The sequence below is a fragment of the Drosophila nasuta genome, chromosome 3, assembly GCF_023558535.2.
Source record: "Drosophila nasuta strain 15112-1781.00 chromosome 3, ASM2355853v1, whole genome shotgun sequence".
NCBI lineage: Eukaryota > Metazoa > Arthropoda > Insecta > Diptera > Drosophilidae > Drosophila > Drosophila nasuta.
In genome coordinates this window covers 53,586,092-53,613,595 of record NC_083457.1, presented here as the reverse complement: position 1 = coordinate 53,613,595, position 27,504 = coordinate 53,586,092, and the positions used below count along the sequence as shown (strand labels likewise).

The window sequence follows — 27,504 nt, the reverse complement described above, 5'->3', positions numbered from 1 at the left end:
TTAGGAAGCAAACAGAAGAGGTTACTTTTAAATGTGGATGTTAAATCGTAGTCCAAGCAATTTACAGCACAGTTTCTATAGATTTTCCCGTAATTATATCAAATATTATTAAATACAAACTTAATTTAACAAAATTTCGTAACTATTTTTTTTGTTTTTCTTTTGTTTAACAACATATTTCTTCGTTTAGTCACTGACTACACAATGCACTCAAATCGTGTGTTCGACCACACAGAATTCATTTCATTTTTTTTTTGTTTTTTTAATTTTTTATCGAATTTTAACATTGGCACGTTATTTATAACTATTGTAAGTGTATGTGAATTAATTAATAGCATTACAAATTAAAAAATATGCATGTATCTGTGTAATATGCTCGTTTGCTTATAGCAACTACAGATGCAACAACTAGAAATCTTGATTAGCTGTTGTTCTTTACGAAATATGAAACTTGACAAGTTGATTTACATAATTTATAGCTTTACTTTGTTACAAAAAAAATCTAATATTTATCAACTAATTTATGTGTTTTGCCAAAAGACAGTAAAATATCATTAGAGGTGCGAAAATAATTTGAGGAATAGCGAAATAAATGATGAAGTACAATGATTTGTGTGATTGATTGGTTTTCTAACTAAACAACAAAACGAAATAAATTATGAAATGAACGTAAACTTTGATAAATGTAAGTGGCGTTACTATATTGTTGGTTTGCTGATAACTTATTCCCGACTTATACACAAAATAATGCCTACATATTCCATGGGTTTTGTTTGTTTGTCTTGTATTGAATACAAAAGTATTTGTTAATTTGATTTGTTTTTTGTTTTTCTTGTTTTAAAGCATATTCAAAGCATTTCAATATATATTGTGAACTATACTCAATAAACGGCTGATTGTTTGCTCTGGGACCTAAATGCATGCTGCATGCTCCATAAACAGTTACAAAAGAAATGGTATTCCTAGTTGTCCTATAACTATGTTTTATATATATATATAATGAATATGTACATATAGAGCTCTAAATGTTTGTCATATCGAAAAGGTCTACCAACTATTTATGTATATATAATGCACACGACTGAACTTTGTGCCATTTAGAAAGTTTCTTTTGTATTTTTGGAGGAAAATTGGGCATGCTGATAATAGATTGGCTGCTTTAACTATATTAGCAACTAATTAGTTAAATGTATGTATGTTTGTATGTATGTATATGATCATTTGCTCGCTGTTTCAGTTAACGCACGCGCTACCTTTGTACAAAGATTTCGTTTAAACGAACTTTTTGTTGTTCTTCATTGTTGCACAACTAAGCTGCTATCGACTTAGGACTACGGCTAATGCTTATAGCTAGGAGTTTTGCATTAATTTTAAGTCTTATATGATACACACACACACGCAAGCACGCACGCACGCAAACAGCACACACACATACATCGACCATTCACACTTACATGCGCTTTGGACTTCGGGCTTAAATATAGGCATTTAAATATAATATATATAATATAGTTTAATTGTTAAATTGTACATGCATAGAAAACCAAAACGTGGCATGCCTAGTATTATACTTTTTTGACAACATAGTTTCATTTGTTATTCGCTGAGTTTGCAGCTACGGTGTTGGAGGCGGCATTGGACGTGGCATGACCATGACCATGAGCATGACCATGGGCATGGGCATTGGAGTTGCCTGCTGAGGAGCCACCACTGCCGCCGCCGTTGCTTGCCTGCTGCACTGGAGGCAGGGTATCGCAGCGGCGATAGTAGAGTAGATAAGGCACACGCGGCGTATGCGGCTGCAGCACTTGCTTCTCGCTGATCGGTTTCACCGAACTGTCGTCGTAGCGCAACCAGCAATTGTAGCCGGTATGGAACACGTCCGTTATGTAATGGCCCTTCGAGGCCTCTTTGCCATCGTGATAGACGACAGCGAACAGGCGATAGGCGCGCTGCTTCTGCGACGTCTTCTTCGAGCCAAGTATCTCTGCAAAAATAGGTCATGAATTGAGGATAATCTTGGTGTTTTATGCATTCACTCACTGGCATCGATTTTGAGTTCCGCAGGGAACTCAACCTTCTTCAGTATCTTTGTGCAGCCATCGGATCTGTAGTCAAAGTATTTCAAATGCAAGATGAGCACAACGGGTAACTTCTCGAGAGTCATTTGCTGCCAGGCAACCACCTCTTGTTTGGTTTTGCTGCCAGTGACACCCTCAAGCTGATCGCGACCAATCAATATCTCCAATGCCTCCTTAACCGAAGCGGCTTTCTGTTTCGTGTAAAAAAAAGTATTTATTAGCATGTACCACATCGTTGATTGGTAGAAAACTTACTTCAATGTTCAATTGCAGCGTGAAGAATGGCTGAATAACATCCGTGGAGTGTTCGCCCTCGCGTTGCAGTCGCGAACGCAGCTCGCCTCGGAAGATGTCGCTCAGTGGCGTGCGTCCAAAATCTGTTTGGCGTGTAACGCTTCCCTTGTTGCGATTGTTGCAGATCATCTGTGTGTGTGGGTGGAAATTCATTAAACAACATTTTGCAAATCATTTGAGTTATGCGCGAAAGCACTTACCTGCCAAACATCGCCACCGTCCTCCTGCTCCTGTTCCTGCTCCTCGCCATTCTGCTGAGCAGTTGGCTTGGCAATCAGCTTAATCACCTAAAGCATAAATAATTTAGTAAGAAATTAAAGAAATAAATCTATTCAGTACTCACTTCCAGCATCTCATCGTTGAGCTTGTTGAGAACGTAGCCCAAAAACTCTTCGGCATCCTCCTGTCTGCCCTCGACATGCTCCTCGCGACTGTCGTTCCACAACTTGTAGATCTCGGTGGGCTCAAAGGCCAGATCGCACTGCAGATCCACACCAGCAAACTCATCCTTGCCCTTGATCTGAGCTGCCTTGTTGTTCACACGCAAACGCGAACCGCCAGGCAAAGCGGAAAAGTTTGTCATATAAGACATCCTGAAAGGGAATAAAGAGAAGGCATAAATAAGTTTGCATTTAATCGTGGTTTACTGTGCGTGCAAGAAGCAACACATGAAGCCATCGAAGGGACATTCATGCGTTGCACGCTGCACCTGCATTGGCCTCGACGTTAAGCAAAGACTGCCCCCAGAACGGAGGCAACCAATGAACGCCTGAGAGGCCAATGCCAATTGCTATGCCACAAGCGTAACACAGACGACAGCTGGACATGGTGCCGAGACGTCTGTTGACTTGCCTGTGGCTGCTAATAAACCCCCTCCCCTCAACACGAAAACGAAACTGGGTCACTTACATGGCATTCACGGTGGGTGTCTTCACCTCGCTCAACACCGCCGCCTGCTTGGGTATGGAGCGCAGCAGATTGTAGAAGGGAGCACAGCCCAGAAGCGCTTGCAATATGGAGTTGATGTAGCAATAGTTGGATCGATTGGTTAGACCACGTGGCCGCAGACTGATGGGCGTCAGATTGGTTTTGTGACGTGTCAGAAACTCGGCATATTTATTGGTCCATTCATCCAGCTGTGCAGCACGCGTTGGCTCCGGCTTCAACGGCTTGACCGCTGCCGAGGCGGGCGAAGCTGCCACAGCGGCAGGCACAGCCTGGGCCGAGGCAGCCGAATAGGAGAGGGTGCCGGGTGTCACAAGGGGAGCAGTGGGCGCTGGCACTGGAGTTGGCGATTGCAATTGCTGATGCACACTCGCAGTCGAAACTGCTGGCAATTGTTGCTGCTGTGATTGTTGTTGCTGCTGCTGCTGCTGTTGTTGCTGGGCAGGCAATTGATGTGGTTGCTGCTGCTGCGGTGGAGCCAGCTGCAGTTGCGGTTGCAGTTGTGGTTGCTGCTGTAATTGCTGTTGTTGCTGCTGCTGTTGTTGCTGGGACTTGTTGCCGTCGTAGGGCGCCACTTTGGCCACTGGCTTGGAGCTGAAGAGGCTGGCCCATGATTTTTGCACGCTATCGCCACTGCTGCTGCTCTGCGATGCGGGCGGCACTGGTGGCGCCAAATTGAGCGCTGGCTGTGCTGGCTGCTGCTGTGATGCTGCTGCACTGAATGTTGTTGTGCTCGTTGTTGTTGTCTCGCTGCTGAAATTGTGTGAGACAAACTTTGTTTTGCTCACAAAGGATGATTTGCCACCAGCTGAGGCAGCATGTTGTTGTTGTTGCTGGTGTTGCTGATGGTGCTGTTGTTGTTGCGGCTGCTGCTGTGCTGGTTGTTGTTGTGGTTGCTGCTGCTGCTGTTGGGGCAGCACTGTGGCATTGTTTGTGCTATTGGACTGGTTGCTGTCAATGGACGTCTGTTGTTGAAACTGATGCGGCGCTGCTGTAATGCTTGCCGTTGAGGTAGTTGTTGTTGTTGTTGCTGCATTGCTGTTGCTGTTGCTCTGATGTTGCTGCTGTCCACTAATTTTGCGCTCCAGCGGTGGCGCTGTGCTGGCCACTGGCGATGAGGGCACCTTCATGGTGCCATATGTGCGCATTTGTGGCTGATTGCTGCTGCTGTTGTTGTTGCTGCTGCTGCTGTTGCTGCCACTGCTGCTGCTGTTGTTGTAACTGGTTTGGTAGTGCTGCTGTTGCTGGTAGTGCTGTTGATTGGTATAAGTCTTGGTCGGGTGACTGTAGGCACCGCCACCACTCGAGGAGGAGCCACTGCTGGACTGCTTATTAAAGCTGCTGTTGCTGCTGTTGTTGCTGTTGTTGCTGGCACCACTTGGTGGTGCGGTTGCTGTGGCAGCTGTCGCTGTGGCAGCCAATGCTGGACCGCCGTTGTTGACAGTGTTTGGCGATGCTGTCACCGCCACCGACTGCGTGGACTTCTTGTGTTGCGAAGAGTTGGTCCACGACATGGTTTTGGTGGTCTGATTGGCGGAGTCGTTGCTGCCCTGATGATGGTGATGATGATGCTGCTGATGGTTGTACTCTGATGAATATTTGCGACGCACTTGTTGTGCATTGTTGTTGTATTGCTGCTGCGGTGGCTTGCGCTGTTGCTGTTGTGGTTGCTGTTGTGGTTGTGGTTGCTGCTGTTGTTGTTGTGGCTGCTGCTGGGCATGTTGCTGCTGTGGAGCATGCTGATCATGGTAGCTGGGCTGCACCTGCTGCTGCTGTGGTTGCTGCTGCTGTTGTTGTTGTTGTTGCTGTGGCTGTAGTCCAACTGGCGAAGTTTGTTGCTGCTGATGTTGTTGAGTTGCTGGTGCTGCTGCTGTCTGTTGTTGTTGCTGCTGTAATTGGGGAGCAACAGTGGCAACAGAGACCGCCAAATTAGTCGTTTGTTGTTTTTCAATCAGTTGCTGTGGTTGCTGCTGCTGCTGTTGTTGTTGCTGCTGCTGCTGCTGCTGCTGCTGCTGTTGTTGCTGATATTCCAGCTCGAATTGCTGCTGCTTCTCGTTGCTGGCAATCAAAGTCTCATCCAAAGCCGGCTCGCTGCCCTTTTTGTTATTATTATTGTTGTTGTTGTTGGCCACCAGCGTTTTATCAACTGCAAAAGAGAAAGAATTTCCTGCATTAATACAAAATTTATCAACCATGTTGCAAGGTCAAGTGCTGACCTCTAGGGAAGGCGACAGCAGCAACAGCATACTTAATCCGTCAGACCAATTGCTGATGTGCAGCGCATACAAAATAATTTACAATATCATCAACATAATTGATACCAATTGATGTTAAATGAGCTACACACAAATTTCTCAACGCAAATTTAGGCTTCTCTTCTCTTTTTTTTTTGTGTTTTTGTGTTTTGTTTAATTGATTTGTTTGTTTGACATTCGAACACAATTTGGTAAAGACAAGGGTAAAAATAAGGCAAGTGTTTGCTTTGTAATTGTGGATTTAGGTTGATGGAAAAGTAGCTCAAAATAGCAAAAAGTCAATAGGAAATTAGTTCACACATCGCATCGCACATCGCTAATCAGCAGAGACAATACAGATCCGCCTGATCAATAATAGAATAGAGAAAACTGAGAGTTGATTCACTGCACTTTAATCGGACACTTCTAACAGCAACAAAAACAAGAATAACAAAAAGCAGACCACTAGAGATAACTGTCACAATGAACAATGGGTTCACAATGTTTGTGCCGGCGACAACAGTTGTTATTGCCCAGAGTGCGTTGATAAGAGGCATGCCGCATATCGCTGCCGCCTGTTGCTGTTACTGTTGCTGTCCAATCAATTTGTCAGCCATTTGCAGTAAATAGAAAATAACTGAACTTAATCCATGTCAATTTCAGCGGATATAAAGTGCGACAACAACAATAACATTATCGAGTTGGTAAATCATAATCAACACCTCGGAGTAAAGACTATGCGACAGCAGTTTCAGACGATAAACCCGAACATGTTTATTATTTATTAACGATAACACACACCCATCAGGGGGGCCAGCAAATGACGTTATCAGTGCACACACACACACACGTGATGCACTGAAGCAAGTCAATGAGATGCTGATATTTGCTATTAATAAATGCCTAATTAATAATCCCAGCTAAGCATGAGAATCGAGGTGCTTTGCTCTACTCTGCTTTGCCATTGGGGTCTCGCCCCATGTATTAACAATTACGCGCCGCTGTAAATATTAACACTTGATAAGCACAACAACAACAACAACAACAACAACAACAACAACAACAAGAATCAACTGGACAAGGCTGTTGATTCTCCACAGCTCATGGCCATTGGGGATTGTGGGTCTGTAAATGTGGGAAATGCTGCAAAAGTGGAGCGCACACTCACTTCAAAGTTTGCCCAGCTGATTAACTGATTCATCTCGCAATCACAAGATTTGCCAAGTGAAGCCATGAACAGCAAATTGAATCAAAACAAAGTGCCTTTAAATCACACACCTGGGAATCGCAGCTTTGAAATATGATTAAGATGTATCAATAGGGAATACATGACTTATGCTTTTGTAGTACAAATTTTTAAAAGACAGAGAGAATCTATATCTCAATTTAGAATTTATGAAAAGCAACCTGCTTCATTGTAAAATCAAGCTTACGTCTAAAATACAAAACTGTTTACCATAAACGCATCAAATATCGCATTAAATAAATCAAAAATTAATATCAATTAGTTATTCATTAATTTTTGAACTTTGTTAGCTTAATTTGAAGAAAGTTCAGAATATATTTAGAATGCATTTGTTGCCTTCAAAACTAATAGAAGCTTGAACTCGGATCATCTTTAATGTGTAAAGGTGTCTGAGATCTTAGTTGCTCTGGTTCATCTCTCATTCCAATAAGAAATTGTATTCGTTATTTCAATCAAATAATAATAACTTTTAGAAGTAGAGCAAATGTTCCATGTTAAATACGCTTCGCGCTGAAAGGTTAAACTTTTCCCCAATCAAGTCTTAATTAATTGTTTATTCATTTTTGAACTTTGTCTTGCGCCTTTCAAACAAAGTTCAGCGTCTATTTAGAATAAAGCTCCAGCATTCAATACAAAGTTAAAATAAATCCAGCAACTTAAACTCAGATTATCTTATATACTAATGGTAAGTACTGAAGCTATTTTTGAATGAAAAATAGATTAGATAGATTTTGTTAAATCAGCACTTCAATCAATTAAAGTGCTTAATATTAAATGGAAAACTGATTGTACAATCATAACAAATTATTAAAAAAATAATAATTACTGAATTTCTTTCCAAAGTATCTACTCTTTTAAAAAGAATAATCAAGTCCCAATACTTACTCATGTGTAAGTACGAAATCGTATTCCAGCACATTTGGGATATCTTTTATCTTTCCTTTACACGAATTTAATTTTTTTGTTCAACTTGAATAAAACAACTTTAAAATATTTACAGTTGACTCAATTCTGAGATGCTTACTTTGCTCTCAGTCTCAGTTTCGTATGCCAAAAATTCCATTGAAACTTGTGAGAGATCATTTAAGATCAGATGAGATTTGGCGGGGGCGAAACAAGCCCCTCTTTATATATTTGTATATCTTGGCACATGCCCGGAAAGCAAGGGTAAAGAGAAGGCGCGACAGACGCGCGATTAGAAAATGTGTGTACATCAAATAGACTATTAACAATTTCTTTGAGCAGCGCAGCGCAGCGCAGAGAGGCTATTTAAAGTTTCATTAGCATTTGGATCATAACGAATGCTTTCAGTGTACAACAATTAAAAGGCAATGATAAATACGAGTACGATATTATATTTACCCCATAACGTCATATGACAAAGAGAGCAACCCCGGTCAGAATCGGATTTCCAACAACAACCAACACAATACAACAAATGGAATTTTGAATACAGAGTGCGAGTGTTAATTAATTTCAATTAGCGCATAACGAGAGCAACAATAATAAATATAGATGAGAGACGATAGAATTGGAACTCTCAAAAATGAAATGGAAATTTATAGAACATGAGAATGCAGTCAGTATTAAAATATACTAAGTGTGAGTTAAAATATTATAAACGACGATGAAAGAAACTAGAATTGGAACTGTTATAAAAGAAATATAAATTTATCGAACAAATCGTTGTAGTCTAGTCAGATGAGAATGCAGTCAGTATTAAAAATATACTAAGTATGAACTAAAATATAATAATTCATACTTTGACAAATGACAGAATTAGAGCTCTCAAAAATGAAATGTTAGTTTATAGAAAACTAATCCAATCTACTCAGATAAAAATGCAGTCAGTATTAAAAATATACTAAGTGTAAATTAAAATATTATAAACAATGCCATGAAATGTTGTAAAACACAATTTTGCAGTCTGGTCTGATGCGAATGCACTCAGTATGAAATCTATACTAAGTTAAGCATTAATTAAAATATTAATGCTAAGTAGAAATAAAATATTAATTCATACTTAAAGGCGATATATCAGAAATTCTCAAAAATGAAATAAAAATTTATAGAACATAACTTTGCAGTCTTGTCAGATGAGAATAGTCAGTATTAAAAGAATACTAAGTATAAATTAAAATATTATAAGCTATGCAAGGGGAACAAAGAATATAGAATTGGGATTTCCCAAAAATGAAATTGAAATTTATAGAACAAAACTTTGCAGTCTAGTATTAAAAATATACTAAGTATGAACTAAAATATAATAATTCAGACTTTGACAAATGATAGAATTAGAACTTTCAAAAATGAAATGAAAATTTATAGAACACAACTTTGCAGTCTAGTATTAAAAGTATACTAAGTATGAATTAAAATATTATAAACTATGCCAGGGTGTCAGATTTGGGTGCGACGACGACGACGATGAGCGAGAGAGAGCGACTGAGAGAGCTGCATTGTCACAAGGTTGGCTGGATAATTACAGACCTGAGCGCACAGGTAAATTTTACAACAACAACAAAGTCAGTAACAATAACAATAACAACAACAACAAGAGGCAAACATGTTACGGCTAATAATAGCAGACAGCAACAACAACTAATAAAAGTTGAATGCAACAATGCAAACAAGGAAATCGTCATGACACGAAAACGCGAAAGCGACAGCGACAACGACAACAAAACGCGACTGTACTTCACTTTAACACATGTGGCCGACTTGTTCCCAGAGGGGGGGGAAGCAGCGAGAGGGGGTGCGGAGGTGCATTAGAACAGTTTCATGTCGCCTCCTCTTCTCTCCACACACACACACACTTGACTGGATAATTTCGCTTTCAATTTCACTGAGGAACACACAGAACTGTGCTACGCTCGGCTGTATAACAGTTTTATTTACATTACGCAAATGAATTTGTTGCGAGACGCATTTCAATCGAGATTTTGTTACTACGTTTTGTTGCCATTGTTGTTGTTGTTGTTGTGCAATCCTATTTGATATTTAATTGATTTTCCTATCCGACACAAAAACGGGGTCATCAGCATGGAGAGGAGAGGAGAGCGCAGCCCCCCTCCACAGACATCGTCTAGCTGTCGGCTCTGCTCTGCTCTCAGTTTCTGTTGTTGTTATTGAACGCGCGATTTTATTCAATTTTTATTAGCGGCAACAACAATGACAACTCAAACAGCAACAACAACAACAACAACGATTGCCGCCGCATTCAACTAATTTGTATTTGGCTTATGAATTTTAAACAATTGCCGGGAATATCTCCGACTGAATGAGACACAGCTTCCCCGCCAATTGAGCCCAACCGAAAAGAACAGAGCATTAGAAATAGAAATTTGTTATTTAATTAAAATACATAAAAATAAATAAAGCCAAGCAATCAATGCTTCAACGAATTTATACATATTTTACAAAACAAATTTCACAATCAACAAGTGAATCACTCTATTTAATTGTGTTTATCATCAAGTGAACTTTAGCACAAGTTTTGTTATTTTTTCGTTGTGTTTTTTATCAATGAACCAAAACAGAAGCCGAAATTTTCATGTTCAAGTTAAGTTCATTCAGAATTCTTTCCTTTCTATCTAAAGACATATGTTTTTTTCAAGAGTTTATTGTACCCGTTAAATGAAGAAGACAATCCGTCTGCCCGTCTGTCCATTCACATAAACACTTTAATCTCAGCGATCTTAAAAGTTACAACCAACTAAATTTGATATAATGATCCTTAAGTAGATCAAGGACTTAACGCCTCACCATATATTTAATTTTATTCTTTTGGTTTATGAGATTTAAAAAAAAGAAACGATTCCTATATAATGTATCATAAAATATTATAATTTATGCCAGAGGAACAGAGCACATAAAATAGCAACTCATTGCATTTTTAAGAGACTGATGAATGCGGTATTAAAAGTATACTAAGTATGAAATAATTTTAATATATATAAGGATTTACTATTTTAATTCATACGTTGAGACGCGAAAAATTTGGAACTCTCAAAAATGGATTGAAAGTTTATAGATCACAATTTTACAGTCTATTCAGATACTAATAAAATTAGTATTAAAATATACCAAGTATGAAATCTTATATCATATTGCATACAATATTTCTGTTTAGCATTGATTTAAAAAAAAAGGAATTCTTATATAATGTATCATAAAATATTATAATTTATGCCAGAGGAATAGAAAACATAAAATTGCAACTATTGATTTCATTTTTAAGAGACAGATGAATGCAGTCAGTATTAAAAGTATACTAAGTGTGAAATAATTTTAATATACACAATGATTTTTCTATTTTAATTCATACGTGGAGACGCGATAGAATTGAAACTCTCAAAAATGAATTGAAAGTTTATAGATCACAATTTTACAGTCTAGTCAGATAATAATAAAATTAGTATTAAAATATACCAAGTATGCAATCTTATACCATATTCCATACCTTATTTCTATTAATTGCATTTCAAACACGTTTACTTGTAAAGATCATTAATTATTTGTTTTAACCTTTAGCTATTCAATTTCACGAACTATTTCATATTCTATATAGAAAGAAAAAGTATTCAAATGTGCAGTGTTTCATTGTCGAGCTAATTCAAATTCATATCATTCGCAAATAGATAAAAAGCTTTGACATATTTGCTAAAATGTGTTTGTTCACTCGACAAAAGCATTGATTTCCTTTTATATTACTAATATAATGCAGTAATCTATCACAGCATGAGCAATTGTGTATAGCAATCATCATAGCAATACATGCAAAATTAGTCACATTACTTTGCATGAATCGACGCAGAGCAAAAATAGAATCAACATGACTAGTTGATACTCTTTGCATAAATAGAAACCAACAACTCTCAGTCACGGTATTTAAAATGTATCCACAATAAATAAATCAATTAACTTTTAATACTGACGACTGCACAAAATAATTTATTGCTAAGCGAAAAGTTGAAAGCATAAATGCAATAAACAAATAAAGCGTGATGTCAGACGACGATCGTTTGTTCACACACGTGGTGTGTAATTGTTATTGTTGTTGTTGTTGTTGCTGATAAGAAATGTGGCCAACAATTTGTCGTATTATGGGCGTTTGGCTGCGATGACAAACAAATAGTAAACACACTCAACTCAACTCGACTGGAAAATGCGGCCTGGCAACAGTGGCAAATACTGAATGAAACACCCTGTTGTCACCCTGTTGTCAGTTGCCAGTTGCCCCAATTCGAAATTGTTGTTGCTGCTGCAATTCAATTGAATTCATTTGTGTCAATTTACAATAAATAATAGCCAAATAGAAGTGCAGTAAACAATAAGCCAAAGAAAATTGCATAATGCTCAAAGAGACGACGACGACGACGACGACAAAATGCGGCACGCGACCTTCGTCTGAAGCAGCCACAACATCGCACCGCAGCTGTCAACAGCACTAACGGTAAAACAACAAACAACCGTAAAACGTTTTCTTATCAATGAAGGTGGAAAGAACTAGCCAACAAATAATTTACGAGCAGACTCGTGGCTATAAAGTGGGGCGGTGATTATATTAAGCCATTTTTCTTGAAGCTTCTTTTCATTGTGTGTGTGTGGCAGATAAGCATCGATTGCTTGATTGGCAAAGGCAAAATGGGTGATAAGGGGGAACTGAAGTGCGTTAAAGGATAACTGAAAGTAAAACAGACAGCTTGACAACTGAAAACAAGTAAGAAAGTTACAGTCGAGTGTGCTCGACTGTGAGATATCCGCTACCCATTTTTAATAAAGGCAAAATATTGCGATATCATTTTCAAAATATACCGAAAATACTAAAAGTACTAAAAATATACCAAATGGTATGTTTGGTATATCGATATAGTACACCATTTAAAATATACCATAAACGGCACATTATACCAGATTGTCAGCCAAATAAAATTTCTTTAATAACTTTGCCAATTTTTATCTGATCGCAACCAAATTTTCAGGCATCATAACTACTATCGTAATTATTGTATATACAAAAATTCGCAACTTTTGCTTTAAAATTACGCTTGTTATTCGATTTTTTTGATTTGCGGGGGCGGAAGTGGGCGTGGCAAAAATTTGAAACAAACTTGATCTGCGTGCCAACATAACAAATGCTGTCGAAAAAAATTATAGCTCTATCTCTTATAGTCTCTGAGATCTAGGTGTTCATACGGACAGACGGACAGACGGACATGGCTAGATCGTCTCGGCTGTTGACGCTGATCAAGAATATATATACTTTATAGGGTCGGAGATGTCTCCTTCTACCTGTTACATACATTTCCTGTAGGCACAAAGTTATAATACCCTTCTACCCTATGGGTACCGGGTATAAAAATATGAAACGAGGCAGCAAAGTAGCAAATGGAACTAAAGCAGGATATCAGTGGCAGGCAGCATTCACGGGAGCACATCAAGGACATCGGTGTGTATCCTGGCTGGCATTAACATATAAATGCGTATAACAGTTGTGGCGCGTGGGCAGCCGAAGCAGAGGCGGCAGCAATGTCATCTACTAGATACAAATGTATCTAGCAGGTACAAAAAAAACAGAGGCCAAACTCACAAAACGGGGAAATGAGCTACAATCGATGCGATGCACAGCAAAAGCAACAAGTAAAGCAAAAAAAATACAACAACAACAACAGCAACAAAAGCGCAAAATAAAAAGAAATAAAAGTTGGCAGGCAGCAGCAAAAACTGCGTCATTTTGTGTAAAATTGTTGTATCTATTTAATATTGGCAGCAAAGACTACAGCTGGTGCACCTAGAATATATACTCGTATATCTAGATATATAATCGGATCGAGTATATGTGCAAAGATGGACAAAGTCAGAGCGTAAAAAATTAAACAAAAGCGCAGCGCATTGACTGTGTGACAGACAAAGTGTCTCGGGGCGCGCACAACGCGGCGTATGCGCAATTTCAATTTCATTTCCCGAAGAGGCACAAAGACAAAAGACTAAAGGAAAGCACAACAGCAACAACAACAAAAATGATCAGAAGAAGGTTGTTAAGAAATTCTTGAACTGGCCCAGCAGAGGCGTTGGCATTGTCTAGATGCAGATACAAATACAGATATAGAGAGAGCAAGAAATTCGTCGATGATATACGATTGTTTACTGTGTGAGAAGTATCTACTCGTATAAAAGCGCATTCAACTCGTGCACAAAAGGAAAATCTGTGATGAGCGAGGGAAAAAACCAATTGCAATCAGCAGTTTTTAAGTTATTAAAATGTTGCTAATGAATTGTTCATCCCCCCTTGATAATTCCCATTTAATCTCAGCTTTGCATTTTCCTCTGCATATTTCTGGCAACTTAAATTGCTTTGTTGGCATTTCTGTGTTTTCTGTTGGAGCTCTTGTTGTCACCTGCTCTTGCTGCTCGGCATTTCTGGCTTCTGGCCCAAAACAATTTCGATTGTTAAATTGTGCAACAAATTCAAACACCTGCTGCTTTGGGGTTTTTGTGTGCGGGTGCGGGGGCGATAGAAAGCAAAAAGTTTGTCGAGTTCTGTCAACTTTACTCGTATGCATTTCAACTTGAACTCACGCAATAACTGTGTTTTGCGGTACAACATTTTAACGCATTAAATTTCACTTTTCTTTATTATAATACTTGCTACTAATATGGCCTAAACTAACGGTCAATTTCCTGGCCATAATGCCAACTACTACCAAGAGTGCTGTAATGTGGTTTAAGTAAAGGAGAAAGCAAAAACAGTGCAGGAGGCTGACTAATGCGCTAATAATACAGTAAATCAACTTACGAGAGCACAAAAGCAAAACGTCAAGGGCTGGCGCCCTCTGGCGTTGACCCATAAGTCATGTATGCATGTGTGTGTGTGTGTGTGTGTGGGTGTGCGTGCTACCATTTTTATGAATGACATTGAGCACGTACACACACACACACACACTTACACACTTGAGTTAAATGGACATCCTCGGAAGAGAGCTAGACAAAAAGGCACTTTAAGAGACGTTACAACTTTTCAATTTACTTTCCCTCTCTTAAAGCACTCACATTATCTACGACGACTTTTGTATTTGGCAAGTATTTGTTTATGAGCTAAAAGTCTAAAAATAATCCATTTATTGACCAATATAAACTGTGAAATTAACACGATTCGCTCGCTTATCACAACCTAAAAACAATGCCAAAATGCTGCAATGACTGAAAACGCGTTAAGATACGACCAAGACATGCTGAAATTACGAAATTGCCAACTCCCCAAGACGACCTCGTGTTCTCCGCCAGTGTCGGCGCCTAAAAGTCGGCACACCAAAAAATTTTCACTGCACACACACACACGCACACGCACAGTGGTTAGAGTGACATGGAAAAAAGTAAAAGTTTGAAAGTCGCAAGTTAACCTTTAACCTAAATCACAACTAAGAGCAACAGTTTACGCTCTTATATGCCAAACTGTTATACCAGGCAAAAGTGTTATACGCGTGCCGGTTTCCCTTCAAGAAGAAGAACAACAAGAACAAGAAAGGTAACGGTGAACGCGTCTCGTTTAAGAACTACAAAGTGAAGACTACCCTTAAAGAAAGTGCGTCATAAATATACGTAGAGAGGGTAGTTTGCACAACCCCAAAGGGGGTTGCTAGGCTGTTCTGTGCAAAGTTGTTTTTGTGTGAAATCTGTGTATCAAACGCAACTGTAGCCAACATTCCTGCCTTCTGCCTTCTGCTTGCTGCCGCTGCGTCTGCTGACTGTTATCGTTGTTGTTGTTGCTTTTGGCACAATGTGCAAATCAGCTGTTTCTGTCGAGCGCAACCCTTGCGCCGCATACCTGTAAACCCAAGCAAATGTACAAGCTGTCAAGAGAGCGCAAGATAGTGAGAGAGCGAGAGCGCGCGTGCAAAGACAAAGAGAGCTTTTGTGGCCAGGTGGCCAGAGAGAGCGTCGAGCAGCGACTGTGAGAGAGAGCGGGAGCTTGCGCGCTTGAACTTCAAATGCATTGCATGAAAAATAGACATCGCAATGTCAGCAACCGCATGGCGAGAACATTGTTTTTTTTTTTCATGTTGTTTTTTGCATTTTTGTTGCCAGCTTGCTCGCTTGTTGTTGTTTGGTGTAATTGAAATTGTGTTTGCTGTATCCGATGAGGTTATATCTAGATATGTGCATGTGTATGTGGAATTGTAGTTGTTGCTTTTACATTTGTTTTGCGTTTTTTGCCTTTGCATTCTCACTTGGCTGCCTGTTTTTTTTCTTTTGTATATGTCAGTATAACAGTTCGGGTTCTAACAGCCCCATTCGGTTTTCGACGTCTGTTGGTTACGACGAATTTTCATTTTATATCGAACAGTGCAGCAGTGACGACGGATACACGCCGTCAGTGTGTGTTTGGTGTGCTCTTTTCGTTGGTATCTCTCGCGACGCACAAAGAATTCAAATCGCTGAATACACCCCAAAAAACAACAATATAAAACATATAGCAATATTAAATTTGTAAAATATATAAACAACGAACGAAATTGGCCATTCTTCCGTTGATGTGTTGCACATGATGTATGCAACTCTCGACGTCAATTGCTGTTGTGGTAAAGTGTGAAACACGTAAGCTCAGAGTTCCGTGTATTATTGTCGTTGTTCTTGTTCTTGTTGTTGCCTCTCTGCCGCTGCCTTCGCAGTTCACATTTTATCGATCACACGTTGCGGGGCCGTCGTTCGACAAGCGAAGCTTTTCGTTTGCTTTATTTGCGCTCTTTTTCTGCTGACGCCGAAGGAATTTTCGTATTTTTTATACACATTTGTACAATCAAATTTCAATACTCAACAAATTATACAATTTGCAATTGCATTGCCATCACATCAAGTACGTACAGCACCCCCAAAAAAGCAGCGCGGTCGCGGTCGCGACGCTAACAGCAACGGCAACGGCAGCAATGCAAAAATATGCCATAGATAAAAGCAGCAGCATGTACTAGCCGCAAAAGCAAAAGTAAAGCACAACAAATCGAGTCAACGCAAAGACAAAAGCAGCAAAAGCATAGCAAAGTCAAAAGGCAAAAGCAAAGTCAAAAACAATAACAACAATACACACGTTTTGCGTTTGCTGCACATCCACCAATCGAATCTCCAACCAAAAATTTTATATTGAACAAAAAAGCACACAACATTTTACAACGTGACAAATAGCAAAACAAACTTTAACGAAAATCGGCAAAACTATTTCATGAAAATGCAGTGTTGTTTTGTTTGTATGTGACGGCGACGACGACAACTGTCGATAATGCATAAGAACTTTGAAGCAATAACAATTCAAGAATAACAACACACACGCGCACACACACACTGCACACACACATAACGGCAGTTTAAGCTTCACAACTTAAGAGAGGGCGCGAGAGCGAGAGCACCTCGAGTGGGAGTAGCAGCAAACGAGAACGAGAGCGAACGCGCGCAAAGATAAAACATAGTAACAGCAACAGCAACAGCAATAGCAGCAGAGGCAGCGACGTCGACGTCGACGGCGGCCGTTCTAAGGCTCGCATAACTCGTAACGGCGTCGAGCGTGACACTTCGGCCACGCATAACGCAGACAATTCGTCGACTACTCCCAACGAACTCCACTTGCAAGGAGCTTGTTGGTGTGCGGGCAGCAAAAAGCAACGCGCGGCAGGCATCAAGTGAAAACGAAAACGAAAACACAAATCGAAATTGAAACTGAAATTGAATTTCAAGTTGAAAGCTCGCTCAAGTGCATGTGTGTGTGTGTAGTACAGCAAAAAACTAACGGTGCTGTAAATCAAAGCAATTAAGTAAAGCAAAAACCAAAAAAAAAAAACAAATTTTCAAAGATGGTGGACAGCAACAGCAATGCAGCAGCCGCAGGCACAGTGGGCAATTCGGCGGCACGCCTGCGCAAATTCGAACGCACCGACAGCGAACTTGCCTGCGAGGAAGCAGCTCGTTTGACCGCCGAGCAAAACAGTCCCGAAGACGATGAGGACGACGAGGAGGAGGGTGAAGGAGAAGGCGACGATGAAGATGAGGTTAGCGTCTATGGGGAGCTGCCGCCACCGCCGGACGGTGGATATGGTTGGGTCATCTGCTTTGCCAGCTTCATGTGCAACATGATTGTCGACGGCATCGCCTACACATTCGGCATCTTCCTTGAGGAGTTCGTTGCCTACTTTCACGAGGGCAAAGGCACTGTCGCCTGGGTGGGCAGTCTGCTCTCCGGTGTCTATCTGAGTGCTGGACCCATTGTCTCGGCCCTGGCCAACAAATATGGATGTCGGGCTGTTTGTATTGCGGGCAGCATCATTGCCTGCATCGCATTCGTGCTGAGCACGTTCAGCACGAATGTCAGCATGTTGATGGCCACCTATGGCTTCATGGGCGGCTTTGGCTTCGGCATGATCTATTTGCCCGCCGTCGTCGCCGTCGGTTATTACTTCGAGACAAAACGTTCCCTGGCCACGGGCATCGCTGTCTGTGGCTCGGGCTTTGGCACCTTTGCCTTTGCCCCGCTGGCCACTTATCTGCTGGAGGAGTACGGCTGGAAGAATGCGCTGCTCATCTTTGCGGGGCTGATTCTCAACTGTGCCATCTTCGGCGCTATGATGCGTCCCCTCACCTATCCCAAGAAGAAGCGCGTCAAGCCGCTCATGCAACGCATGTACGAGGAGAAGCAAATGCAACTGGAGCGCGGCTCCTTTGCGGGTTCCCACTTCATGGTCCAGCTGCCCGATGGTACTATGGAACGCAAGCTCAAGATGCCACTTAACGCTGATCCGGGTGTGCATTCCAGCCTCAATCTGGAGCTGTTGGCGCAGCAATCGGGTGGCCTGCATCCGGTGTCCACGCTGCCCACCATCACCGAGTCCAAGGTGGTTGAGGTGAATGCCCAATCCCCGCCTCAGAACAACGGCAATGCTGATAGCAACGGTCAATTGTCCGCCCGATCCGGCCGTCGTTCGCATCGCAACTCCGAGTCGGAGCACAGTCCTTATCAGTCACAGGATGCCATGATACGCAATGCCTCGCAGCCCGCCTTCCTGGCCGGCGATCATCAAAGTCTTCCCAAGAATGGCTCCGTGCCGTCCTTCAGCCGGGTGCGCAAAACATCCGCCTCGGAACGTTATCAACCCTCGTTGGCGGCCATTCGCGCCTCGTCACGTGGCGACATCGAAGCGGGCGCTGGCGGGGATTTCAACACGTCAAAGTTATCGCTGTCGCAGCGTCAGGGCAGCTCCAGCGGCAGTGCCGGACGCATGGTGCGTCCCATGTCGCGTAAGGACATCTTCTACTCCGGCTCCGTGACGAATTTGCCCCAATATCAGTCGCAAAAGTCGCTGACCAACTATCGCAACTCGGTGCTGTCGCTGACCAAGTACGAGAAGAGCATGCAGAGCATGCGTCTGGATCCGTTGGCTGAGGCGGACAAGCATCGCGAGGAATACGATCTGTGCCCCTGTCTGGGCATTCCCGACTCGGTCAAGTCCGTGTTCAACACCATGCTGGACGTGAGTCTGCTCAAGGATCCCGTCTTCATGCTGATGGGCGTCTCCAACATCTTCGGCATGGCCGGCTTGTATGTTCCCTTCGTCTATCTGGTGGATGCGGCCAAGGAGCACGGCATTGCCAAGAACGACGCAGCGATGCTGTTGTCCATCATTGGCATCACCAACACCGTGGGACGTGTCGTCTGCGGTTGGGTGGCGGATCTGCCGCAAGTCAATTCGCTGCTGCTCAACAACATCTGTCTGCTGATCTCGACGGTGGCTGTGACCCTGACGCCACTCTGCTACAGCTACAACGCCTACATTGCCATGTCGATTGCGTTTGGCATCGCCATCTCTGGCTACATTTCGCTCACGTCAATTATCCTGGTCGATCTGCTGGGCCTGGACAAGCTCACCAATGCCTTTGGCCTGCTCATTTTGTTCAGAGGATTCGCCGCCCTGATTGGCACACCGCTGGCCGGTGCCATCTATGATCTGACCCACACCTACGATCTGCCCTTCTACATGGCCGGAGCGCTGTTTGCCATCTCAACGGCGACCAGCTTCATGGCGCCTTGCATGAAACGCTTCAGCAGCTCGAATGAGACGCCAGTGCATGTGGAGACACTGACGCCCATCGATGAGGAGCAGGGCGAGGATGGCGAAGAGGAGGATGAGGATCAACCAATCACCATAGTGCCCAAGATCATCAAAACTCTGCCCAGTCCACTGCAGGAGGAGCCGCAGCAACAGTTTCCCCCCACGTCTGGGACACAGAAGGCATCGACGACGACAACAACGGAATCAAAGCTCTAAACACGAGAAGTGAATTTACAACAACAGCAACAAAGTGGAAGTGAAGAGAAACTATAATTATAACACAATAAACAAAAACAAGTCAAGTACGAAGAAAGAGAAGAGAGAGAGAGAGGGGATCATGAGAGACAAAGAGCGATATTTTTCTAGCAACTTATACATAGGAGAGCAAAGTCAAGACGGATCCAGAGGGGAAAAGAAAGAGAAAGAGAGAAGCAGATCAGCCGGAGAAGTGAGCAGCAGGGACAGGGACAAGTCCAGGGTCCAGGCAAAGTATTGAATAGAGCACACAAAGAAAACTATATACAAAACAAAAACACAAAAAGAGCGCATGTAAATCGTATATATATAATATATATATCGATGCCGATGCCGAAACTATGCCTAAGCAAAAAAAAAAACTATTCATACAAACTAAATATATATAGTATACAACAAATTGATAAATTATAGCAAACAAACTTGGCTTAGCTTCTCGATGATAAGATTGTAGCCATATATACAAGTATAAAATATATATATTAGCTATATAACAATATAGAAACACACACAGACACAGACACGCTCACTTTGATAAAAACCCTGATCGATAAATATAGTCTCAACAATAGCAACAACTTCAGCTACAGCTATAGCTACCACACACAGCAACAAGTCTACATTGTAAAATATTTTTTATTATTTGTTTGTTAAATTTTACGATTTTCTTTAATTATTGTGTATTTTATTGCTATTATTATTATTATTATGAAGATGATGTTTATTATTAATGATTATTGCTAAATATATATGTATTACGGATAAACTCTCGATCTATATAATTATTACTATAACTGTATAACTGTTGTTGTGCATTCGTTGTTATACGGCAAGTGTTATAAATGTGTCATACGACCTAAATGTAGTAGGTAAAAAAAAACAAAAACCAAGTAGCGATTTAGCAAGCAAAATACAAATTCAAATTGAAAAACAAAAAACAAAAAACGAAACGAGTGTGTAAACCTTTTTGGTAGTAGTTAGTTATATTTTCGTATGTAAACTAGAGAAGGCAAAGCGATGATTAAGTTGTAAATTGTAAGAGAACAGCAACAACTACTATATAACAAATTATTATGCTAAAACAACAAAATACAAATAAATTTTATATGAAAAAAAGCCCAAGAAAAAAGCTACAAAAAAACATAAACTGAAATTGTTTTCAATTTTAAAAAGTAATAATTTAGCTAACGGCAATTTTATGGCTCATGTTTTATACATTAAAAAATTACTTAATAATAATAATAATAAACTACAAACTATTTCAGGCAAGTCCATAAGCAAAAGCAAAACAAATCTTTAAAGGCTTGTGCGTTTTGTTATACACTACAATTACAATAAAGAAACATACGTATATGTGTTATACATTTTAAAACTAACCAAATTTTTAGAGTGAATAAAAAAGAAGCAATAAAATGCCGTTTTACACACAATACACTCTCAATTAAAAGAAAAATAAACAAACACACGCCGAGAGCAAAGCAGAACAATAAATGTTAGAGAAAATAAACAATATTTGCCATTTTCAAACCTAGAAAACTATATTCAACAGCTGTTATACAAGCAACTAGAACTGTTATATGAACAGCTGTTCACTGTCGCGTCCCGCGATAGCAATCGAAATCGGAATCGGAAAATGTGTATTAGAATTTCAGCTCATTATGATGTGTTCGACGAATCCACAAAACACAAAAAAAGAGCTCTAAAAATCATCGATCAAAGTTCAGATAATTGCGTTTTTTCTGTTGTTTTTTTTCGGAGGGGCCTCTCCCGTTATCGCACGGGCTTATGCCCCAAGATATCAGGAATTGAGCATGGAGGTCTTATATGGTCGTGCGCCACTTGAAGCGACCCTGATTACGGAACTAAAGCTCCATATAAAAGAAGCCTGTCGCAACGAGCCGTAAAAAAAAAGCATAAATAAAAAAACAGATTAGACTAATCAATAAATGGCGTTTAAATGAGCATTAGCAATTGCAACAAGCGGGCATAAACTGTGTTAACTGTGTTGGGTTGGCAATTGGTTGCGATGTGTTACGATTGTGTCCCTATATCATCGAGTGCTATATATGCTATCAATCGTATCTGGTCGGTGGTGTATAAACACGCCAAGTGCTATCAAATTATTGACAAAGTCGCCGAGCCAAGTGCTGCAAAAATAACAATAAAAGAAAGCAACAAAAGCAATTTTGACGGCGAGACAGCGTTCACTCCAGCTTTTCTACAACAACGTAAACACACACACAGTGGACTAAGACCCTCAACTGGCTGGACAGCTATCAATTTGAGTTTGGGCCGAGTGCATAAAATATGTATATGTGAGCCAAGTACGAGAATATGTGGAGTGATCCATGGCGCCGTTGCTTTGCTTTGCTTTAATGCTCCATGCGACATGCCAGTGAGCAGTGGCCAATGGCCAACAAAAATGTCAATGACTGTGCTTGATAAGGCGGAAGGCAACTCTAAACCAAAGCGAACCGAGTCCCATGCATCACACAAATGACCGTTGGACGGGACGCTAGGGAACGAAGCCAAAGCGTAAACAAAAGTAGCTAAAGAAAGCGAAATTAATGCAGAGTTCAACAAGAAATGCTTTTAAGGGTAGTCAAGAATTCTGCATGCTTGGTTACTGGTTACCATATGACCAATAATTGACCACAAATTACGTGTTCAATAACTTGCAGCTGAAGGAATGGGAAGTTGGATGTAATCTGTTGTGGTCACCCTAATATGAAGTTACGGTCACCCTATTCAACATCATTTATAAAACTAACCAACTATTTTCGGGCACCCTGAAATTAAACGTATATATAATATGGTCACCCTATCCGATATTTAAAAGCTTAGTTAACAACTACTTCAGCCTAATGGTGCCAACGCCATATTAAAAAATAATGAATACACGAATACAAAATCAACGTTGTAATATGGCCACCCTAAAACGTAAGCATATTTTCCTTAATGAAAACAAAAAAAGTTGTAAATATTATTCAAAGCAACAAGAAACCTCAAGCAACCCAAACTTTTTCATAAACAAAATCTCAGCATTTCTAAACAAATTCTTTGGTCACCCTAGGACTATGCACTTCTGATAAAGTAGACCGTATTAATAACGCATACTGCACACAAATATATAAGACTGTAAGTGGAGCAAGACGTTGACGCATAGAAAGCGTCGGCGACTGATAAGCAGAAAAAAAAAGTCAGGGAAAAGAATAATACAGAAATAAAGAAAACTGCATAAACAGAGCGAGCGACTCACAGCTGATTAGTGACAGAAGTGAATATACTACATCTACAATAAATATATAGCTGGAACTACAAACAACAGTAAAACTGTTTCGACAACAAATCAAACACCTGTGAAGTGGTTCCTCAGACAAAACATGCGCTCTGGATAGGCATTCAAAGCACTTGGAGCCCGAGAGATCCGCAGCTAATGGACGCCTAGCAACAAGTCGTCGTCGCTGTCGCAGTTGCCACTCAAAGGGCAGCCACGGCAATTAAAACAAAAATATATATACTGAAAATCATGGCAGAATGTTGTTGTTGTTGTTGTTGTTGACGACATCGACGGAGAACGTCGAGCCCACAAACGCAACGCCTCGTATCATGTGACGCCGGATTTGTTGTACACCTGACACACAACAGACAGACAGACAGAGGGACAGACAGACTTAGACCCAGACCCAGACCCACAGCACAGTATAGCACAGAATTGAAACCTCCAGCGACACAAATTGTAAACTGAGCGTGCAAATGCCCAACAATTCAGCAAAAACAAAAAACGGGAAAATAAAACTGCAAGCTGATGTTATCGCAGCGTATCGAATGGAATTGAAGCGAATAAAACCTTTACAACACCCTTTAAATAATAATAAAGTGAGTCTACAAACTATTCATCAAATCAAAATATAAAAGAACTAAGACATAATCATGGTAAACAACAATAAACTGGAGAAGAACAAATAAGAATAAGTTGAACGATATTATTATGCAACGATCTATAAAGTGAATCGAATATCAATTCATTCCCATGGAAACGCGATTCGAACGGAAGCTATCAATATTCCATCAACATAAACATCAATTTAAATATACACACACGTACATACATATATAGATAGATAAAAGAGAAATATCAGTTATCTGGGTGCTATCAGAACACGTCCCAAGGCAGCTTATCAATTAGAAATATAACAAAAAAAATTGCCACTCACCCAATTGCGGCTCCTGTGGCGCCTGTATTTGCACTTGGGGCGTGGGCGTCTCCGCTTGTGGAGGATGAGTTGGCAGCTGCTGCTGTTGCTGTGGCGGTGGCGGTGGCTGCTGTTCGATGCAAACTGCTGGCTGTGTTTGTTGTTGAATGATATGATGTGGAGGTGCCGCTTGGACAAGCATTGCTTGCGGCTGACCATCGCCTTGCATCCAAATCTCCTCCTTGTACTAGAAATCAAACAATACAAGATTAACAATGAATTCAGGGTAAAAAAGTCAACACTCACCTGTGGCACACCGGCAACTGGATGCATTGCCTGCAATGGTGCCAGCTGGCCATCGGCGTAGATCTGCATGACGCCCATCTGCTGCTGCATCTCGTGCATCTGTTGCGCGTCATAGATGGAATAGTTCGGACTCAGCATGCTCGACGTTTCCGAGGAGGCCAGCGATGAGCTATTGTGATTCAATTCATCGCCATTCACATGCGCCACCTCCGCATACTCTTCCGGATACATGGGCGCCGGATGCCACAGCTGTGGCATCTCCTGTGCCGCCTGCCGTTCGTCGACAACAACACCAGCCTGACCCTGGCCACCATCCTCGGTGGTGATGTAGGATGCGTACTCGGATGGCGGCACCATTTGCTGAATCACATATCCGCCCCAATTGTACATGGGCGAATTGTAAAGTGGCATCGGTTGTATAAACACTGGCTGTCCTGTGGCCTGTTGCGCAGCGGCAGCAGCCGCATTTGGTTGTGCCGGTATTGGGCCATGATGGGACGCAAAATAGGCAGCCTGGTAGCCGCCATAGGCAGGATACGCTGGTGGTGCGTAGTACGACATGGGTTGCAACTGTGCCTCTGGTGGCGGTGGCTGTGCCATCTGTGGTTGGCCCATCACATCCGCCTGCATTTGCATCACATTCTGCGCTGGACTCGAGCCATCTGGCTGTTGCAATTGCTGCTGCTGTGGCTGCAGTTGTTGCTGTTGCTGCTGCTGTTGTTGTTGCATGTGCCGTGGTCTGTGGAAATCATTGCGACGCTGGCCACGATCGCGTTCGCGCATGCGTCCACGTCCGCCCATGCCACCCATGTGCCTGTTGGGATTACCCTGATGCATCGACATGGGCGGCAGCTGTTGCATCAGTGGATTGCCCTGGAAAACAAGTAAAATGTTATTGTGTGATCAAAAGTGGGCAAATAAGACAACAAACTTACTTGTTCCTGCGATAAGTCACCATGCGCAGTCGCATAGTGAGGCGGCGCTGCGCTGCCAGCTGGATACGCATACGTGTGCGGCCAGTTGTGAAGATTCACATTAGCGGTCACATTGCCCACATAAACGCTGTTGGGCATATGACTCGGGATCACCGTGGGATGGAACACGGGTGCTCCTTGGGACATGTGCGGATGATGGCCGCCATGACCTGTGGGCATGTATACAGGCTGATTGTAGACGGGTACTGGAGTGAGTACGCTGTTGTTGTTGTTATTGTTGGTTGGCGACACAATGTTGTTGCCATTGTTGTTGTTGATGTTGCTGCTGTGGGGCGGCGGCTGTGGCGTTGTTGGTGTCGACACCGGCGTCGCTGCTGGCGACGGCTGCTGCAACGGTTGATGCTGCTGCTGCTGTTGTGGCGGCTGCTGTTGCTGCTGCTGCTGGGCAACCGGCTGCGTTTGCTGCGCCATAATTGGAACAACTTGCAACGCAGTTGACAACGCTGACGACTGACGATGCAATGCGATTGCGGCACGTTGGCGTTTCTGGACGAATCTCAGGATACACTACAGCGAACGCCAAACATTGAAGTGTCTTCTACAACTGTGTTGGAAACCAAAAAAATATATAAATTAGCAACGAAGCGCCAAATTTTGAGGTTAAATAGAAGGGCACGCGATCTGGCAACGCCGCACAGCTGTCGGGGCCCCAGCAAAAACACAAAACGGCAAAAAAGCACAGACAAAAAGGCAAATAAACAGAGAGAGCAAGTGCAAGAGAGAGCGAGAAAGAGAGAGTGTGATATGCTGTACCGGGTGGGGTGACAACCCCACCAGCTCCCCCACAACGAACGACTGCAGAGTGCCGTTCAAGTGTCAAAAATATACATATTAATTCAAAACAATGCAATTTCGTTAGATGCCGGCAAATAACAAATGCAAAAGAAATGTAAAATGTGCTTGACTTAGGTTGGGCACACTCATAAGTGCTGGCAAACCGTCAAACAGACTGAAGGAGCACACACACACACACACACACATATGCAGCCAAAACACACACCTGTACAACAGGCGCCGCACTACGTCACTCAACTGGAAAGAAAAGCGAAGGAAGGCAACAAAAAAAAAGAAATAGAGCGACTCTTTCAATAAGTGTCGAAATTCTAGCTAATTCGAATAGACTGCGTAACTTAATAAGCATGCAAATGCACGCAGCATTCCAATGTCCAATGGCGGCGGCAAACACCACGTTGACGACACAAAAAAAGCGAAAAGAGAACGCGGTGGAATTTATGTAGCAGCGGCAAAGGGGACAACAAAGGGGGTTGGATGGCTTACGGGCGGGCAACAAGAAAATACTTAAGTATGCTATGCTGTTGTGAACTTCTTTTCTGCTTACCTTTAATAAGTTCGCCAACAAAAATAAAATAGATGAATCAGTTGGGCTGCATCCAATCTAACATGTTTTTCTTTTTTTTATGCGTGCGGGCGGCCTCGCGACAGTGCGTCGGGCGGCTGCTGCCAATCTAAATGGAAAAATGAGTCGTGTTTCACTTGCCGCAGCACTCTTCTTTTTCAATTCTACTTTTTTGCTTTTTTTAATGACACGACGAATTCTGCAAGCAACTTTTGTTACACACTGCACAGTTTTTTTTTTGTATTCGGAATTAACAACGAACTGTTTGCTGCCTGCTTGCGCCACCCGCACACGCACAAGTATGAAAATGCAGTAGATAAATTATTAGCGCTACCCACAAAAACACTTAATTATTTTTGCATGTGCAACAAAAAAAGTCGGATTTGTTTCTTTCTACTACTCGTGGTGACAGTGTGACCTGTTAATCAACAGACAGTCACGTTAACAGCCGCAAAACTTTTAACGTTTACGTGCCCTGTTAAGGAAACAGCATATACGGCATTC

At 41.7% G+C, this 27,504-nt stretch overlaps 2 protein-coding genes across 3 annotated transcripts; one reads left to right on the top strand and one right to left on the bottom strand.

The window, feature by feature from the left end:
- Positions 1-241: 241 nt before the first annotated feature.
- Positions 242-27,412, bottom strand: LOC132789270 (probable serine/threonine-protein kinase yakA). 2 transcript variants are annotated; one of them, XM_060797177.1, is made up of 10 exons: positions 26,983-27,412; positions 25,584-26,187; positions 24,649-25,521; positions 24,364-24,589; positions 3,285-5,466; positions 2,719-2,968; positions 2,576-2,662; positions 2,337-2,504; positions 2,044-2,272; positions 242-1,987 (listed from the first exon to the last, which is right to left on the bottom strand). In XM_060797177.1, the coding sequence occupies exons 2-10, from the start codon at positions 26,052-26,054 to the stop codon at positions 1,590-1,592; spliced, it is 4,884 nt and encodes a 1,627-aa protein (XP_060653160.1). In that variant the 5' UTR covers positions 26,055-26,187; positions 26,983-27,412; the 3' UTR covers positions 242-1,589. The 2 variants fall into 2 exon arrangements, with proteins under 2 accessions (XP_060653160.1, XP_060653161.1); XM_060797178.1 differs by lacking the exons at positions 24,364-24,589; positions 24,649-25,521; positions 25,584-26,187; positions 26,983-27,412 and adding an exon at positions 7,686-7,786.
- On the top strand, positions 16,142-21,063 carry LOC132789271 (monocarboxylate transporter 9). Its single transcript, XM_060797179.1, has 2 exons — positions 16,142-16,397; positions 16,951-21,063. The coding sequence occupies exon 2, from the start codon at positions 17,642-17,644 to the stop codon at positions 20,105-20,107; it is 2,466 nt and encodes an 821-aa protein (XP_060653162.1). The 5' UTR covers positions 16,142-16,397; positions 16,951-17,641; the 3' UTR covers positions 20,108-21,063.
- Positions 27,413-27,504: the final 92 nt, after the last annotated feature.

Excerpts from the sequence above, each read along its gene's own strand:
- LOC132789270 (XM_060797177.1), bottom strand. The coding sequence starts at position 26,054 with ATGGCGCAGCAAACGCAGCCGGTTGCCCAGCAGCAGCAGCAACAGCAG. Across the intron at positions 25,522-25,583 it reads GTGACTTATCGCAGGAACAA|GGCAATCCACTGATGCAACA; the intron begins GTAAGTTTGTTG and ends CTTGTTTTCCAG. Across the intron at positions 2,663-2,718 it reads TCAACGATGAGATGCTGGAA|GTGATTAAGCTGATTGCCAA; the intron begins GTGAGTACTGAA and ends TTTATGCTTTAG.
- LOC132789271 (XM_060797179.1), top strand. The coding sequence starts at position 17,642 with ATGGTGGACAGCAACAGCAATGCAGCAGCCGCAGGCACAGTGGGCAAT.